Here is a 17,825-nt window from a genome sequence, read left to right on the forward strand (position 1 = left end):
CTGCCTGCTGCTGAAGTTACTATTGGAATGAGCAAGGGGAGTACTGTGATCTGGTAACCATGCTGAGTGAATCCCCACCTACCTTGGGGGAGAGGTCATCCCGCACTGGGGGACTCTGAGCCTGCAGTTTTACATCTGCTGGGTGGGCTGTGTGAGGGAGTGCTAACGGAACACAGACTGGGGACCTCAGCTTTCTGTGTCTGCAGTGGAATAACTTAATGGCTCCCCTCCCTCACCACCTCCCCATTGAAGTCCTGCAGGACGCTGAAGCCCCTCCCTCCATCCATCTGGTCTGGCTCTGGTAGTTGAGGCCAAGGGGAGCTGAGGGGGAGTAAACCGGATATGGACTTTGGTTTATTGGAAACTTTGGCAAACAGAGGGGGGAGGAAGGAGAGCCCACAGAGCAAAAACAGCCACTTTGGCCAGGGCCAGGCTGTGGTTAAGGTGGGGAGTGGAGAGGATGGGTGACCCGGTCCTTGGTTTGGGGGAGGGGCTGGCTCTGTGGTGCACACACCCATCCCTGCGCAGCCCCGAGGGACTGCGACTTCGGAGAAAACCAGATCTTTCCACAGACCTCTGTATTGTCGGCCCGAGGCCATTCTGGACGATTAGGAGGGGGTGGCGCTACCTTATCTGGGGCGTGCAGACTGATGGTAGCCTCCTCCTCACCACCCCCCTTTACTAGGGTCGGGGAGCCGCGGTCACGTTTCATCTCCCTGTCCTAGTAAGGTGCTCCCCCAAACAGGTCTGCGCACTCTTAGTGTGCGAGGACACAGTCTCTCACCGGGCTCCGGCTACGGAAAGAGACTGAGGGCGGGTGCTCCGGGAGGCCAGGAGGAGGAGGGCCAGCGGCCGGGGGCGGGGCAGTGGCCGAGGTGAGGGGCTGCGCCAGGGGTTCCACTGCATGGGCAGCTCCGAGGGGGCGGCTCTGGGGGGTAAGGGCGGGGCGGAGGCGGGGTGGGGGCGGAGCTGCGGGGCAGGAGAGCCGGGCCTGGGGCCCCAGTAGCTCAGCCGGAGCACTGCGCACCCAGCCAGTCGTCCTATCAGGCCTCCCGGCTTACCGCCTGCAGTGCCCGGTCCTTCCTCATGCTGGCACCCCCGGCCCCAGAGACCGAAGTCCCCATGTCCCAGGCGGAGGCTGACCTGCCCCTGCGGCCCCCGCCGACCCTTGCCGCGGCGGGGCCGCCCCGCCTCGGGCCCCCTTCCCGCCGGGTGCGCCGCTTCTCCGGGAAGGCTGAGCCCCGGCCGCGCTCTTCCCGTCTCAGCCGCCGCAGCTCAGTCGACTTGGGGCTACTGAGCTCTTGGTCCCAGCCAGCCTCACCCGTTCCGGAGCCCCCTGATCCGCCGGACTCCGCTGGTTCCGGCCCCGCGATGAGCCCACCGCCCAGCTCTGAAGAGCCCCTTGAGGGCATGTGGACCACGGGCGCCCCTGTGAAGCCTGCAGACTCCGAGCGTTTGGAGCCCGCCGGCTCCACAGGAGGGTCGGGGTCCCGGGAACAGCCGAGGATCACCGAGGCGGCGGCGGCCCGGGAGCGGCGGCGGGAGCAAGAGGAAAAAGAGGACACGGAGACCCAGGCTGTGGCAACGTCCCCGGACGGCCGATACCTCAAGTTTGACATCGAGATTGGACGTGGCTCGTTCAAGACGGTGTATCGAGGGCTGGACACCGACACCACGGTGGAGGTGGCCTGGTGTGAGCTGCAGGTGCGGCTGGGCGCTCCCTCGGTGACGCCACGGGATGGGACCTTTGGAGGTCTTGGGATGGGAGACCCAGGGAACAGCAGCAAGGGGGATGTATTTTTCCAGTCAAATGTCCGGACACTTGTCCCACTTGCTCTGATGATCCATGGACCTGGCTGATTCCAGGCTGCAGAAGGATAAGCTGAGGCAGGTGGTGTTTGGTAGCTCCCCTGTGGATTTAAGACATTCTTACTTTTCCGGCTCCATCTCAACCCTGAGAGCTGGAAAGAAAATAAGATGGGAAATTGGGTAGGGAGCCAGCTCAGACCTGAGGGGTGGCTCACCAATTTCCTGCAGTGGTTACCCACTGTCTCCTCCTCTCCCTTCCCCTTAAGTCCTGAGACCCTCAGTGTGACCCTGATCCTCCTTTTTCCTTGCCTTGGATCTTTGCAGATTAGAAGGCTGGAATGATGGAGGCCAGGAGCTGGGACAGGGTCCTCTCCACTTCCAGAAGATACAGGGCTATTGTAGCAGGACAGGGCCTTCCCACATCCCTTCTGGAACAAACTTCTGGACTTCGCCATGGCTGGGGGAGGGGGAGACAGGAGCTCCAGCCCTGGCCTGAGTCCAGTCCTGCTCCTCATCCCACTGCCTACCTGAGCTATCCTCTCCCCAGACCAAAAGCACTGAGCCCCATGGGCTTTAGGGGTATGCTGGCTTAAAGGACCCTCCTCCCATAGAGGGGAAACCCAGTTAAGTCTGAGCTAGTAGCTTTGGATTCAGACTGAGGGGACAGAGCCTGGAGGAAGGGTCCTCCCCTCCAGCCCTGGCCCTGAGCTTGCCCCTTGTGCCTGCCAGTGCCACACCCCAGGCTTTAGGCCAGGCCAGGAGAAGCGTCCAAACTAGGGGTTAGAGGGGGTGGAGGAAGGAGATGGGGGAAAGCGAGACAGCTATGGAGCAGGGGGCGGTCTCCTGGCACCTGGTCCTGGATCCCTTCTCTCTTTGTCTGTACCTCCCTCTGCAGTCCTTCTCCCTGGATCTAGCAGTTACCAGTTTCTGAGGCCAATCCCCTTGCCGGCCCCAATTCTCTGCCCGCCTGCCTGCTTGCTGCCTGCCCGCTGCCAGCCCCCGGGCGTCCCTTCCCGCCCCACGGCCGGCCTGGGCGGCTACAAAGGCGCTATTGAGTTCAGAGCTCCTGGACCGGGCTGCATAAAAGCTCTTGTGTCCAGGAGGGGGTCCAGGGGGCGGCCCCAGGCCCATAGTGGGCGTGTCCTTGGAGCGGCCCAGGGGGCGCAAACCGGGAACTCCGGGTCTACAATCCTGTTGGCGAATGATCCCACCCACACAGTCCCATCTGTTGGCTCCTACCCTCACCGCTCCTCCAAGCCCCGCCGCATGTGTCCCCATCCCCCTCTTCGTGGGGGTCCTGGGCCTGAGGTGACCGTGATCCCCGTCCCCTACCCCACAGACTCGGAAACTGTCTCGAGCCGAGCGGCAGCGATTCTCAGAGGAGGTGGAGATGCTCAAGGGGCTGCAGCACCCCAACATCGTCCGCTTCTACGACTCCTGGAAGTCGGTGCTGAGGGGCCAGGTTTGCATCGTGCTGGTCACCGAACTCATGACCTCGGGCACGCTCAAGACGTGAGCTCCGCGCCTGCTGGTGGTAGTTGGGAGGACTGGTGGTGGGAGGTCGCCACTGCTTCTGAAGGAGCCTGGGCTCCTCAGACTGTACACGCAGGTCCCAAACCGGGCTCACTCTCTTATCCTCGCCTCTTGAGTGTCTGGAGGCCTGCAGTGCCCCCTAAAGAGTCCTCCACCATGCTACCCCTCTCCTCTCCAAGCTATCCTATCTTCCTGGAATCTGGTCTTATCACTTCTCTCCTTAAAACCCCTTTGAACTATCCCACCGCCCTCCGGATAAAGTCCATTCTTTCTAGCGACTGCTCACAAAGTCCTTATAGGATCCAGCCTACATTCCGGACAAAGCAAATTCCCAGCACCTCCTCCCACCCTGTGCCGTCACTTGTTGTCTCCGTGCCTTTAAGCACGCCTTCCTTCTGCCTGCAAGGTCTTCATCTCTTCCCATTTTCACCCTTGAACTCCTACTCATCCTTCAAGACACCACAGAAAAGTTATTTCCTCTAGGAAGCCCTCCCCCACGTCCGGGGAAGCTAGTCATCCCTTACGCGCTTCCACAGCACCTTGGCGGCGGCCATGTCTTGAATTTACCCGTTTTGTAACCTTCTGTCTACCTGCCACACCCCCTGACTGCCTTTCTGTCTGAGACTGGGCGCGGATCTGTGCTGGGAGAAGCTAGCGGCAGATGCGTGGGCGGGAGTGGGTGGGGCTACGGGGAGGAGAACCTCCCAGTGGTGGGCTCCCTCCCCATCTTCTGTGTTCCTTGTTCTGACCCTAGCTGTGCGTCCTCCCCTAGATACCTGAGGCGGTTCCGTGAGATGAAACCACGAGTCCTTCAGCGCTGGAGCCGCCAGATCCTGCGGGGGCTCCATTTCCTACACTCCCGAGTACCCCCTATCCTGCACCGAGACCTCAAGTGTGACAACGTCTTTATCACCGGCCCTTCGGGCTCCGTTAAGATCGGGGACCTGGGCCTGGCCACGCTCAAGCGCGCCTCCTTCGCCAAGAGCGTCATCGGTGCGTCGCTCCAGGAGGATCCTTGCCACTCCTACCCTCCCTCCCCTTCCCCTGTCGGGAGAGAGCCTGGGGACCCCCTGCCCCTAGTAGATTTAGAACGGTAATTAGAGTTAGAACCCCTCCACGGAGTTAGAAAACCACGGGGAAGATGAGACTTGTAGCGTGTCCTCTTCCCCACAACCCCCCCACCCCAACACACACACACACACACACGACGAGAAGGGGTGAGTCTCTTGCACTCCAGAATTCGCGGGGTTGCCCCCACCCCCACTTGTACTTTCAAGGAGAGGGACGAAGCCAGAAAGGAGGCACTAACGTCTGCTGTGGATCCTGCAGGGACCCCGGAGTTCATGGCCCCAGAGATGTACGAGGAAAAGTACGATGAGGCCGTGGACGTGTACGCGTTTGGCATGTGCATGCTGGAGATGGCGACCTCGGAGTACCCCTACTCAGAGTGCCAGAATGCCGCTCAAATCTACCGCAAGGTCACCTCGGTGAGAGGGAGGAGAGGGAATCACAAGTCCCCCTTTCATTTGGCTGCCCCGGCCACCCCGCGGTCAATGCCCTTTCCCTTAATGAAAACGGGGTAGACATAAAGACGCCCCGGTGAACACTGAAGGTTACTGGATGCACTCACGGCCTCTCCAATACAGGCTTTTTAGAATAACGATGTGTGTAGCGCTCCCTAGAGATTACAGATGATTCAAATCCAATCTCTCATCCGATCGTATCCGCTGCCCCGCGGGGTGAGCAGGGCAAATGTTCTGCCCTGCATTTTACAAATGAGGACACCGGCTCAGCGAGAGCCTGGTTCAAGGTCGCACTGTCGATACGTGTGTGTGTGTGTGGTGGGGCGGGGGGGGGGGGGGGTCGGGGCGGGGGGACTGGGATTTGAAATCACAACTTCTAAACGCGTAGCTGGTGCTTTGGCAACTGCAAGAGCTGCCGCCTCGGGCTGGGGCGGGGTGGGAGGGGGAAGTCAGCAGAGAGCTGGGGCACAGAGAGCGGGAGGCCTCATGCAACCACATTCCCCAGGGCACGAAACCCAACAGCTTCTACAAGGTGAAGATGCCCGAGGTAAAGGAGATCATTGAAGGCTGCATCCGCACGGATAAGAATGAGAGGTGGGTGGAGGGGGCAGGGCGGAGGGGGGTGGGGTGATGGGGAGGGCGGGCGGCGGCGGCGGCGGTGGGGCTCTGCTCAAGCTGGCACCGCCCTTAGGTTCACCATCCACGACCTTCTGGCTCACGCCTTCTTCCGCGAGGAGCGCGGCGTGCACGTGGAGTTGGCGGAGGAGGACGACGGAGAGAAGCCGGACCTCAAGCTCTGGCTGCGCATGGAGGACGCGCGGCGAGGGGGGCGCCCACGGGACAACCAGGCCATCGAGTTCTTGTTCCAGTTGGGCCGGGACGCGGCAGAGGAGGTGGCTCAGGAGATGGTGAGCGGAGGACAGCATACCTGCTGCGTAACGTATGAGGGGCGTGTGGACCTCAACCGGAGGGGCCAGTGCCTTGTGGGTGCGATGTCTGGGTGGTGGGTTGTCTGGGTGGTGGGCTCAACGAAGCCCTCTCCGAGTCTCCTACGAGTGTCTCCCTGCTGCCCTCGCCTTAACGCACCTGCGGGCACACTTAGTGTTCTCCGCAAGTCGAAGATTTCCTTTTCCAGCCCTGGGTCCCTCAACCTCCCTGTTTTAACTTCCTGCTGATCCGGTTTTCCCTAATTGTCCTTCTCTCCGTGTTATCTATTTTTCCCTTTCTTGTTTCCCCCACCCCATCTTTTTCTTGATCTTGCTTCATGCTTGGAACCGTGCATTTGAGAAAGCCTGTCGGCTCTAGAGTTAAAGTTAAATGCGTCTTTCCATTTCAGCAGGCCCTCCATTACTGGACGGGTCCCCATCAGTCTTGTTTTATACCAGGATACATTCCCATCTTTCTCCTCCACAAGACTACAAGGTCTTGAGGGCAGAGACTATGTGTATTGACCCTTCTGCCCCTGACAGTGCTTAGCACGTGATGGGAACTCAGTTAACCACCCACATCTTAGAGCCCTCTCACGTGCATCTGATGGTTGTTACCAACCCTGCATAGAGTGATTTTATCTGATTTACTGCTGAGGAAATGAAAGCTCAAAGAAGCTGAATATCTTGTACCAGGTCGCAAGCAAGTGGCACAACTGACTCAGGTTGTTCAGATTTTGAGTCAGCTCATCCTGCCCCACCTCCTTTACCTGTCCAGCGAAGCTTGTTATTGAAATGAATAAGGATAATGAATAGAAGCTGGTGGACCAGGAGAGGCATATATGAGAGGCAGAAAATGTGGGGATGGTTTAGGAAGGTCTGAGGTGGGAAGGGAAAGAGTATGATATTCTTGATGGAAAAATGCAGTTGAAAGGGTGGGAATCATCTGTTGGTGGATCTGGGTCAAGAACCTAAGAATGTGTTTGAAATAAGACATAGGAGTCAGTCTCTGTAACCGAGCTCAAATCTGACCTGAGATTGGGACCTGATCCATTACATACAGAGGTTCTTGACTTTGACACTAGTGACATCATTGTTCGGGAGACTGTGCTATACTGTTGTAGGTTGTTGAGAAGAATCCCTGGCATCAACTTAGTAGATCCCGGTGGGATCACCCCCCAAGTTGTGACAACTAAAAATATCTACAGATATTTTTCTCCACCATCCCCCCAGAACAATTGACTTAGAGTATAACCTTGAACTGGTCACTTACTTTACTTATTTCTAAAATAGAGTTGATAAGACCTATCTCAGAAGGTTGCTGGAAGGATTTAATGATGATATGGTAAAGAGTTGCCAGTTGGATTTCTCTGGTGATCCAGTGGCTAGGACTCCATGCTACTAACGCAGGGAGTCCAGGTTTGATCCCTGGTCAGGGAACTAGATTCCACATGCAACTGAAGATCTTACTTGCCACAACAAAGATCCAGCGCAGTCAAGTAAATAAATGACTTTTTAAAAAATGCCAGTTGTGGACACAGTGGGTAATCAATATATGTTCCTTTTCTTGTATATCCTAGAGGCCTCAAGAAGGTGTCCTGATGGGGCTTTGTTGGGAGACGGTGAATCTCACCTCAAACTGTGTTCCTCACCCTTCCAACTCCAGGTGGCCCTGGGCTTAGTGTGTGAAGCTGATTACCAGCCAGTGGCTCGTGCAGTGCGTGAACGGGTTGCTGCCATCCAGCGAAAGCGTGAGAAGCTGCGTAAAGCTAGGGAGTTGGAGGCCCTCCCCCCAGCGCCGAGACCCCCACCAGCAGCTGTCCCCATGACTCCTGGTCCCTCCAGTGCCTTCCCTCCTGAGCCCGAGGAGCCAGAGGCAGACCAGCACCAGCCCTTCCTCTTCCGCCATGCCAGCTATTCATCTACCACCTGTAAGTCACCTTTAACATCCCAGAACCCTTGACCTCTGCCCCCCTACCCAGACGTTTAACCCAACAGCACTGTCACTTACCCAGCCTTCTACATCTAGCCAGGGCTCCTTCTGGGAAAGAACTCTCCCACAGCCCCAGGCCCCCTCCTTGCTCAGGCAGTCCCCTGCTCAGCCATCACCCCCCTTTATTTCCCCTTTTTTGATCCCCTCCCTCCCCCACCAGCGGATTGCGAGACTGATGGCTACCTCAGCTCTTCCGGCTTCCTGGATGCCTCAGACCCTGCCCTTCAGCCCCCTAGTGGGGTGCCATCCAGCCCCGCTGAGTCCCATCTCCGCCTGCCCGCGGTGAGAGGGGGTCACATGGGGGGGCTCCCAGCTATTCCAAGCCTATGACCTAGCTCTCACCCTGTAAAACCCAACACTATGACCTGGCCCCATGTCCTTGGAAATCCACCACTCTTGTCCTCATCTTTATTCCCTCTGCCTAGTACCCCAGCACCCTTGATATCGTCTTCTTGGAACCCAACAAGTTATCCTCCCCTGACCTCATGAACCTATATCCTGTTTCAGGCTTTTGCTCTATCCATTCCACGTTCTGGCCCCGGCAATGACTTTTCCCCTGGAGAGAGGTAAGTTCTGGTCTGAGTGGGGGCTTCAAGGTGAGCTATATGGAGCTCTGGGGTTCAGTGTCTTTTCCCTTTTCCAGTTATGCCTCAGAGGCAGCATCAGGCCTTAGTGATGTGGGAGAAGGGATGGAACGGATGAGGAGACCCCCAGGGAAAAACCTCCGGCGTAGACCTCGATCCCGGCTTCGGGTCACAAGTGTAAGGAAGGGGCACAGGAGTTCGGGAATAACCTACAGGGCCTGGATGGAACTGTCAGTGATGGGAGTGCGGTCAGCCAGAAAAGGCGAGAAGCACTGTGTTACTGGTAGCCAAGAGGCCACCAGTCATGTTTTCAATACGAGACTTTGGGGGCAGAATCTGCTTCTCTCCGGTTCCAATCTGGCCACTGTGACTTGGGTGGAGAAGGGTGGGGACACTTGATGAAGACAGAGCTTGACCTCCTCCCTTCTGCTGACTTTGACTCTGAAGGTCTCAGACCAGAATGACAGAGTGGTTGAATGCCAGCTGCAGACGCACAACAGCAAGATGGTGACCTTCCGATTTGATCTGGATGGGGACAGCCCAGAAGAGATCGCAGCTGCCATGGTGAGGGAGAGATGAGAGCACATTCTAATAATCTGAGACAAGAGTCTCCCTCCTGATGTCCCCGGGTGCTGAACTGCCCCGCCCCCCGCCCCCCCACAATCCAAGGACAGGGGTTTCAAAGCTGGCGGGCCCTCAGTGCAGTGACACTGAAGACTTATCTGCCTTTGTTTGGGAGGAGATTTCTGTTTATCCAGGGAGGTTTGGATCCTCAGCTGGAGCAACTTGAGACTAACACAAGATATCCACAAGTGCTGCAGTGAAGTGTACGCACACTAGACACGTGATGCTGTGGCTGTAAGGAAAGGATGGGCTGTAAGGGAAGGGTCAGCAGCGCAAGAGGAAGGACTCACGCAAGGTCTTGACAGATGAGTCGGAATGGCAGTGAAGAGTAGAAAGGGCGTGTCTAGTGGTGGTATGGCAAAGGAGAGGCATGGGAACAGGGAGTGACTTGAAGTATAGGGCTGGGAGGGCTTCTTGAGGAGACCTTTGTCACTGGAATTAAGGGTTCCTCTTGGAAGCAATAAGATCCTGCTGTAAAGCAGAGAACTATATTCAGTATCCTAGGTAGTAAATCATAATGGAAAAGAATATTAAGAAAGAACGTGTATATATACATATATATTATATGTATATAATCACTTTGCTGTACAGCAGAACTTAACACAACATTGTAAGTCAACTATACTTCAATTTAAAAAAAGTTTTGTAGAAGTGAGGTTGGGCATGTAATGTGGGCTTAAGCATGTAATGTGAGCGTGTAATGTGTAATGGAGTCTTAAGAGTTAAGTGTGTAACACCGTGAGAATAGGTTTTAAGACTGCCCTGTTGTGGGATGTGGGAGAGGGCTGTGGGTAGAGTATCCAGTTGGGAGATGGACGCAAGAAGCCAGATATGGTCCAAGGAGAGAATAGATTATGGAGGGGGAGGAAGAAGAGGGGTGAATCTGGGGGTTATTTTGGGAAAAATAACCTACTGTGTCATCCAGTAATTGATTGACATAGTACAGTGTACATAGAACATGGTCAGTAAATACTTGATGAGTTGACATGAGAGGGAGTTAGGGCAAGGGCTATCAAGGGTGACCTGTAGCTTGGAGGAACTCATAGGAATAGGCCATCAAAGGAGATAAGTTTTAAAATGAGAGTATGGCTTTGTTTTTTGGAGGGGGTATCATGATGAGCTTGAATGACAGAGGGGCAGGCAAGATAAGATCCTCCATAAGTAAGCAGAATATGGGTCAGGCAGGACTGGCAGGAGTGGATCTGGGAGTCTCAGCACAGAGCTGAGCATGAGAGAAGATGGGCCTGCAAAGCCAGAGGTATAGAGGAGTATCTTAGTAGATGCCCCCAGTTCCGGAACGGGGAGCAGGGATAGGTTATCAAAGGACAGAATTGGAACCTGAGACAGAAGGAACTCTGGAATATTTTAGTAAAAACTGAGGAAGGAGATTGCTTCGAGGAGGCATAGGGTGAGGCCTGAGGCAAGACCACACTGGCTTTTGTCAGGAGGAGGTCTTTGTGGGAGACCAGTTTCAGTGGAATGGGGGCATTGGCTGCCAGCCTCTGGGATGCGGGAGGGAAGGGAATGGAGGAAACGTCAGACTTCAGGAACTCCCTCTAAATCTTCCTCTCCATCATGTCATTCAGCTTGTGTCAGGGACAAAGACAAAACAGCACCTGGCATGCAGGCTTATCCACTTCTGTCAAGCCACTCAGCCCTTCAAGAATCTTTCATCCAGCCACACTGGTTTCTGAATGGTCCTCTGAAGAGGCCTACTTGCCTTTTCAGCTTCTGCTTCCATCTTTTCAGCAGTCTTTCTCCCTGGGAGCTTTCTCTATGGGCTTTCAAGCCCAATTCAGATCCCACACAAGCAGAGGGACCCTGTCCCTGAACCCAGGGTCCATTGCCTTCTTTTCTTTCCTTACTAGCCCACCCTCTCTTTCTCTGCAGCAGAATTCTCTCAAGACTTTAAATTTGCTCTTTTGCCCCCAAATCGGTAGTGGCTACCTGTGGTTACAGAGTAAGGTTCAAATTCTGGAGTATGACCTTTAAAATTCACAGCACTCTCAGCTGTACTTCAGTCTTCGCTATTTTGTGAATGTGCCCTTTGCTGCCTCAGAACAGTGCAGAACAGAGGAAAGGATGGAGGTTCACATAAGACCTGAGTTCCAACTTCAGCTCTGTTAGCTACTAATTTGGCAAACTTGGGCAAGTTTCTTAATCTCTCTGAACTTCATCAGTAAAATGGAGGGGATATTACTTATTTTGCAAAGATGTTCTGATGGGCTTCCCTGGTGGCTCAGATAGTAAAGAATCTGCCTACAGTGCGGGAGACCCGCCTTTGATCCCTGGGTCAGGAAGATCCCCTGGAGAAGCAAATGGCAACACACTCCAGTATTCTTACCTGGAGAATTCCATGGACAGAGGAGCCTGGAGGGCTACAGTCCATTGGATAGCAAAGAGTTGGGATGCAACTGAGTGACTAACACTTCTCACTTTTCTTATGTAATATATGAGAAATGATATAGCATGTATGAGAAGTGAAATGATAAAAGTATGGGAAATGTCCACACGTGGTAGATACTCAATAAAGGGTTGCTTTTCTTAGTCATCCTTCAAGACTCAGCTCTGGAGCCATCTCAGCTGCCCGCTGTCCCCTGAAGTGTTATGAACTGCTTTCTTCTTGGAATGGTGTTTTATTTTATTTATTTCTACTTATTTATTTATTGTTGGCCAAGCCATGTGGCAGGTGGGATCTTCCCCTACCAGGGATTGAACCAGGCCCCCTGCTTTGGGAGCGCAGAGTCTTAACCACTGGACTACCAGGGAAGTCCTGGAATGGCATTTTTAAAAATCATGGTAAAAAACATATAACATAAAGTGTGTCATTTTAACCGTCCTGAAGTGCACAGGTCAGTAGTGTAAAGTATATTCATATTGTTGGGCAATAGGTCTCTGGAACTGTTTTATCTTGCCAATCTGAATCTCTACCCATTAAACAGCGGCTCTCCCTTCCCCCTCCGGGAATAGCACTTTTATCTGTACCTCAATCATAAATGCCTTACCTGCCTTGGGCTGACTTGAAGTCTATTGAGTTATGTATGTGTGTGTCTCTTCCACTAAGATTTTGGGCTTCTCTGAGACCAGGACAGTGTTTTCTGCTTCCTTGTTCCCTCAAAGAATCTAGCCTATGCCTGGTGCATAAAACACTCAATAAGTGTTTGTAGACCTGAATGCTGGCACATAAAACACTCAGTAAGTGTTTGTGGACCTGAATGTTACATTTATCACATATTGCCTTATTTTTACTTAACTCTGTGGAGCTGTGTTTATGTGGATCTGTGTGGCACATTTTACAAGCTGTATGAGCAGAGTTGTGTCCAAAAACAGGTGAGGCATCAGTGGAAATATAACTCAGGTTTTGGCTTTAGAAAGATCTGGGTGCAAATCTCGTGATCTTGGGAAGACTGAACTGCACCTTGTTAAGCATTGGTTAGCATAACTCTAAAGAGACCACATGGAGACCACAGCAAGCTGTTATTGGTGTCAAATGTGATAAGATATGTAAAGATCTGGTATAAACACGCATGCTATGAAGTTTAGCTCCTTTCCTCTAAGCTGTATTTCTCATTACAACCACACAGTGCATGGCACACAGCTGATGCTTACTAAATACTTGTTTTAGATTGATGAGCAGAAGCAGTGGGGTGAAGGGTTGGTTTTTTAAAGAAAGGGACAAGTGGAATTAACCGAGCTCCCCTTCCCCTTCCTACTGATTCTCACCAGGTGTACAATGAGTTCATTCTACCCTCGGAGCGAGCTGGATTCCTGAACCGGATTCGGGAGATTATCCAGCGAGTGGAGACCCTGTTGAAGAGAGATACTGGCCCTGTGGAGGCTGCTGAAGACCCTCTGAGTCCCCAGGTCAGACCCCTGTGGGCACCTCCAGGGGGATGGGACTCTGCTACAGGCTTCATTACTTTTTGCCTCCACCAGTCCCCTTGGATCTAACTTGTTGTCATCTCTAGGATCCCAAAACAATGGCTCTGCCCCCGTTTAAGAGTCTGATGAAAGCCATGGACTCTTGTTCCAGAAAAATGTGTTCAGTGCATACTTTTAACTCAGTATTTTGACATAATTTCAGACCTGCAGAGAAGTTGCAATAGTTGTACAAAGAACCCCTAGGTGCTCTGTCTAGATTGGCTAGTAGTGTCTTGTCACATGAGCTTTAGCCTTCTCGCTTCCTCTCTCCCATCCACGTGTGTGTCCATGCATTCTTGTTTTGGAACCATTTAAGTAAGTTGCAGGTGTCATGCCCCTTTACCACTAAATATTTCTTGAAAACACTTTTGAATCCCTTGAAACTCATCTGTGGACTCACAGAAGCTCATGAGTCCTGGCTTAAGAAGCCCAGCCTCAAATTTTCCATCTAAGACTCAGCTCTTCCCACTGTGACATTTCTCTCTCTCAGGAGGAGTCAGCACCACTGCCTGCTCTCCCGGGGTCCCCCCCAGACCCATCCAGGGGTATGTACTGCATTCTGTCCCTATTCATCCCACCCCTGGGGTTGCCCCATGGGAATGGAGGACTGGCATCTCAATCTCCCCTCCCTCCCTTCCCAGCAGAGCTCCAGAGCAGCACCTCCCTGGAGCAAAGATGCTGGGCAGCTTTTTCCACCTCCACATCTTCTCCTGGAACCCCCTTGTCTCCTGGAAGCTCCTTTTCTCCTGGAACTCCTGTTTTCCCAAGTCCCATCCTTCCCATCACTTCTCCCCCATGTCATCTCAACCCCTCCTCATTCTCCCCAATTTCTCCTCAGGCCTCCTCAAATCTCTCTCCACACCCCCAAAGCTGTCCACTTCCACTCTCCCCCAGGGCACCCCAGTTTCCAGTCCCATCTGCTCAGTTTCCACAGAGTTCTCTCTTCCCCGATTGTTTCCAGGGCACTCCTGCTCCCTCCTTTCCCCTCTGCCCCTCTGCTTGTCCCCTCCCCTCCACCACCGCAGCCCCTCTCCTCTCTCTGGCTAGTGCCTTCTCTCTGGCTGTGATGACCGTGGCTCAGTCCCTGCTGTCCCCGTCCCCTGGGCTCCTGTCCCAGTCTCCTCCAGCTCCTCCTGGCCCTCTCCCTAGCCTGCCCCCTCCCACTCCCTGTACTCCTTGTGGCCAGGAGTGGCCTTCATCTCTGACAGCTGAGGTGGAGAGTGAGGTGAGTAGGAAACCAAGAGGGATGATTGGGCGGCGGGAGGAGGGGCGGGTGGGCTTCATTCTGGATCATTTCTCTACTCACAGACCCACACTTTATAGGCCTCTCCAAATCTTGGTCAGCCACTCCCGGGTGAAGCCAGATTGGCGCCCATCTCGAAAGGTGAGACCTTTGACCACTGACTCTCCCCTGCCCATCATTCTCAGTGACTTTATTTCCTACCACCGATTTCTCTTCCTTCTTTCATGATGCCTTCTTTTGTCTTGCTGCAGAGGGAAAGCCTCAGCTTGTTGGGCGCTTCCAAGTGACTTCATCCAAGGAGCCAGCTGAGCCTCTTCCCCTGCAGCTGGCATCCCCAACTCCCTCTGGCTCCCTGAAGCCTCCAACCCCTCAGCTGACCTCGGAGAGCTCGGACACAGAGGACAGTGCTGGAGCCAGGCCAGAGGCCAGGGAGGCTCTGGCTGAAAGTGACCGTGCAGCCGAGGGCCTAGGGGCTGGAGCTGAAGAGGAAGGGGACGATGGGCAGGAACCCCAAGTAGGGGGCAGCCCTCCACCCCTGAGCCATCCTAGCCCAGTGTGGATGAGCTACTCCTATAGCAGCCTGTGTCTGAGCAGTGAGGAGTCCGAGAGCAGTGGAGAGGACGAGGAATTCTGGGCTGAGCTGCAGAATCTTCGGCAGAAGTGAGTCTGGGGAGAATGGTGGTCAGGAGGTGGATTTGCCAGAGCTAAGTGTTGGGCTAGCCCTCTCACGGCCCTGGTGTGTCCTCAGGCACTTGTCAGAGGTGGAGGCACTACAGACACTACAGAAACAGGAAATCGAGGACTTGTATAGCAGGCTTGGAAAGCAGCCCCCACCAGGGATCGTGGCCCCTGCTGCTATGCTGTCCAGCCGCCAGCGCCGCCTCTCCAAGGGCAGCTTCCCCACCTCACGGCGCAACAGCCTGCAGCGTTCTGAGCCCCTGGGCCCGGGTGAGACAGAAGTCACCAGCTCCCATTGTTCCAGAGTCCCCTCCCTAGTGATCTGTCTTTCAGGCCCTGGGAATCTGCCCCTTGCTGTGGGGGTACTAGCCCCCCACTTTTCCCTGTGGCCCCTTCCCTCATTCAGTGCTCTCCCTCCCCATCCTGCACCCAGGCATCATGCGAAGGAACTCCCTGAGTGGCAGCAGCACCGGCTCCCAGGAGCAGCGGGCAAGCAAGGGGGTGACATTCGCCGGGGATGTTGGCAGGATGGTGAGGGCGGGCTCAAGGGAGGGAGAGCCCAGGGAATGGTAACTGGCTTTAGCTTCAGCCTCCTCCAGCTCTGGAGGTTCCTTAGTACTTCTTCTTTTTCCTCCAGTGAATTATGAACAGAAGCCATGTGTCTCACCCACACCTGGGCCCACCATGGAGCTTATGCCCTTAGAATCTGCTGACCAACACAACTCTGCGAGGAAGACCTCAGCACTGAGGGAGTAGGAGGCTGGACGGGCGTGGACAGTGCCGCTCCCCTAGAAGGAAGAGCCAAACATGTAGGAACTGTTTGCTGTGTGTAGAAGGTGTATGTTCTGTAAATCCTCATCCTTGCCACCTCCCCAGCCGAGAGAGAACCACTAAACAGTCCCACCTGAGTCCAGATGATTCTAGAAGGCACACTCCCAGTTGGAAAGGAGGAGGGAAAATTAGTAGCAGCCAATAAAAATTCTGGAACCTAGAACCTGGTGAATCTGTATGGATCTTAAAAACTGGGCAAAGCTCTGTGGGGGAACTTCCCTGGTGGTCTGGTGGTTAAGGATCCACCTCTCAGTGCAGGGGACATGGGTTCCATTCCTAGTCAGAGAAGATTCCACATGCCACAGGGCAACTAAGCCCATGTACCACAACCACTGAGCCTGCACGCCCTAGAGCTTGTGCTGTGCAGAGAGAAGCCACTGCAATAAGAAGCCCACAGGGAAGAGTAGCGCCTGGTTGCTGCAACTAGAGAAAACCCAACTAGAGTAGCAATGAAGAGCCAGCACAGTCAAAAAAGCTTTGTAGTAGGGTTAGGCAGGGGAGGATTTAGAAGGAATTCCCCTCTCACAATGGGAGGCAGGGGTGGAACCCAGCTTTTGGGCTTCCTGCCAGCAGTTCATGAAGAAACTTCAAGGTCAATAATCCACCTGACCAAGCTAAGATTCCACCCAGACTCCACCTTAGGCCTACAGAAGCAGGCCCCAGTGGAAGTTAATAAAAGCTGCTTGTCCATCCTTCCTTTACCTCTGGAGAACGGAAAAGGCAGTAAAGTTGAGCATAGTGTGGGGTTGAGGACAGAAGGGTGACCTTCCTCCCCGCCTGCTCCCTGCCCCCAAGAGCTGGTTCAGTCTCCAAACAGCCCAGTGACCCACCACAATCTCTCCCTTAAATCAGGTGGAAAGATCTCATGGAAAAAGTAATTCTAGTTAAACATTTCCGGCTCCCTGGGGCAGTATCAGTGCTGCAGCTGCTGCCTGTGAAGTGCTTCAGCATGAAGTGTCAGCCCCAACACACTCATTGGACTTGGAGAGAAATGACTTCGTTTATTATTTTCAACCTGACCCCATCTTTCCCACTTTAGGCTCCAACACTGCACAGAGCTGCCACACCCACCCCCATAATAGCCCACCTCTTGTCCTCCACCCTCGAAACCAGCCCCCAGGGGAGTTTAAGAGGATTAAACCATTAAGTCAAAGCTTGGGAAAAGCCAAGGTGGATACTTCAAACAAGGAAACAACTAGGAAAAGGGGTCAGTGGGCACACAGAATCAACATTAGGTGGGCGTTGTTCCCTTGACAATGGCCAGATGCACAAAGCGGCTACTTGGACCCCTATCATGGTCCAAAGTTAGTAAGAAGGCCAGCAACGCAGGCTTCAATTTCTACAGGATCATGGAGCATCATCCATCATGTGAAGGGACTCCAGCAGGTTAGAGATGCACCATGCCCATCTGGATCAGTGTCCTGATGCCCTTTCCAGAGCTCGGGCTCGAGCAGCTTTGGCCTCATCTTCCAGCTCATCCAGGAAACGCTCCTGGGACACCGAGTAGAAGGTGTAACCATCTGGGGAGGTGGGTTCAGGAAACCACGTGGAATATGTGCATTGCCTTTTCTCAGATTTGCTCCACCACTTTTGTTTATCTCATCCTCCCAAATCACCTTCTGCCCTCTGCTCCTCTGAGCCCTGACCCCGATTTCGTTATCATTAATAAATTATATTAAAAGAGCACCTTTAAAATGACAAGGTACACTTAAATTCTTGGCTCGGCGTTAGAAGTAGCCAAGGTTTTCATAGTTCCGGTTCTTTCTACCATCCGCGCACTGCCCTCCTACACGCCTTTGCTGCCCTTCCCCTGCCCCCATATGCGGTCTTCCCTAGTCTGTCGTCCAGATGGATACAAATTGCTAATACCAGGGCCCCAATGCCCAGGCCGGTCACGATGTTCCGGGTCCGCCGTTGTGGCAGCGTCTTCTGCCACTGGGCGAGCTGCGCCTGCCGCATGAATTGTAGTTGTGCAGGAGTCAGCTTCTCCCGAGTCGGGTCGATGCGCTGGGCCAGGGGGGCCTTTCCGCTTTTGGCATCCACAGGGTCTCCAGGTCCGGGTGTCGCCATGTTGCCGCTCTGCCCTTCGCCGTTCCCGGGGCGCGGGGCTTGCTGGGAATAGTAGTCCTCGGCCTCTGAAGGGAATCCTGGGAGCTGTAG

General features: G+C 54.1%; 2 protein-coding genes across 5 annotated transcripts; one reads left to right on the plus strand and one right to left on the minus strand.

Moving 5' to 3' along the window:
* The first annotated feature begins 102 nt into the window (after nt 1-102).
* WNK4 (WNK lysine deficient protein kinase 4) lies at nt 103-15,828 on the plus strand. Of its 4 annotated transcripts, none has more exons than XM_003587441.6 (19): nt 103-1,704; nt 3,149-3,321; nt 4,115-4,335; nt 4,672-4,829; nt 5,371-5,459; nt 5,557-5,773; nt 7,458-7,722; nt 7,945-8,066; nt 8,292-8,350; nt 8,428-8,545; nt 8,816-8,932; nt 12,719-12,856; nt 13,404-13,458; nt 13,555-14,138; nt 14,237-14,297; nt 14,408-14,816; nt 14,905-15,104; nt 15,268-15,365; nt 15,472-15,828. In XM_003587441.6, exons 1-19 carry the CDS (start codon nt 1,087-1,089, stop codon nt 15,472-15,474), a joined length of 3,705 nt encoding a protein of 1,234 aa, XP_003587489.1. In that variant the 5' UTR covers nt 103-1,086; the 3' UTR covers nt 15,475-15,828. The 4 variants fall into 4 exon arrangements, with proteins under 4 accessions (XP_003587489.1, XP_024836659.1, XP_005220861.1 ...); XM_024980891.2 differs by having other exon boundaries at nt 13,558-14,138; XM_005220804.5 differs by lacking the exon at nt 15,268-15,365.
* Nucleotides 15,829-16,651: 823 nt separating this feature from the next.
* COA3 (cytochrome c oxidase assembly factor 3) lies at nt 16,652-17,761 on the minus strand. The gene is given in 2 exon segments (NM_001034683.1): nt 16,652-17,185; nt 17,522-17,761. Coding segments are annotated over 2 exon segments (321 nt in total). The 5' UTR covers nt 17,736-17,761; the 3' UTR covers nt 16,652-17,078.
* Nucleotides 17,762-17,825: the final 64 nt, after the last annotated feature.

The sequence above is a fragment of the Bos taurus genome, chromosome 19, assembly GCF_002263795.3.
Source record: "Bos taurus isolate L1 Dominette 01449 registration number 42190680 breed Hereford chromosome 19, ARS-UCD2.0, whole genome shotgun sequence".
In the NCBI taxonomy this organism is placed as follows: Eukaryota; Metazoa; Chordata; class Mammalia; order Artiodactyla; family Bovidae; genus Bos; species Bos taurus.

Excerpts from the sequence above, each read along its gene's own strand:
- WNK4 (XM_005220804.5), top strand. The coding sequence starts at position 1,087 with ATGCTGGCACCCCCGGCCCCAGAGACCGAAGTCCCCATGTCCCAGGCG. Across the intron at positions 1,705-3,148 it reads TGGCCTGGTGTGAGCTGCAG|ACTCGGAAACTGTCTCGAGC; the intron begins GTGCGGCTGGGC and ends CCTACCCCACAG. Across the intron at positions 5,460-5,556 it reads CGCACGGATAAGAATGAGAG|GTTCACCATCCACGACCTTC; the intron begins GTGGGTGGAGGG and ends CACCGCCCTTAG.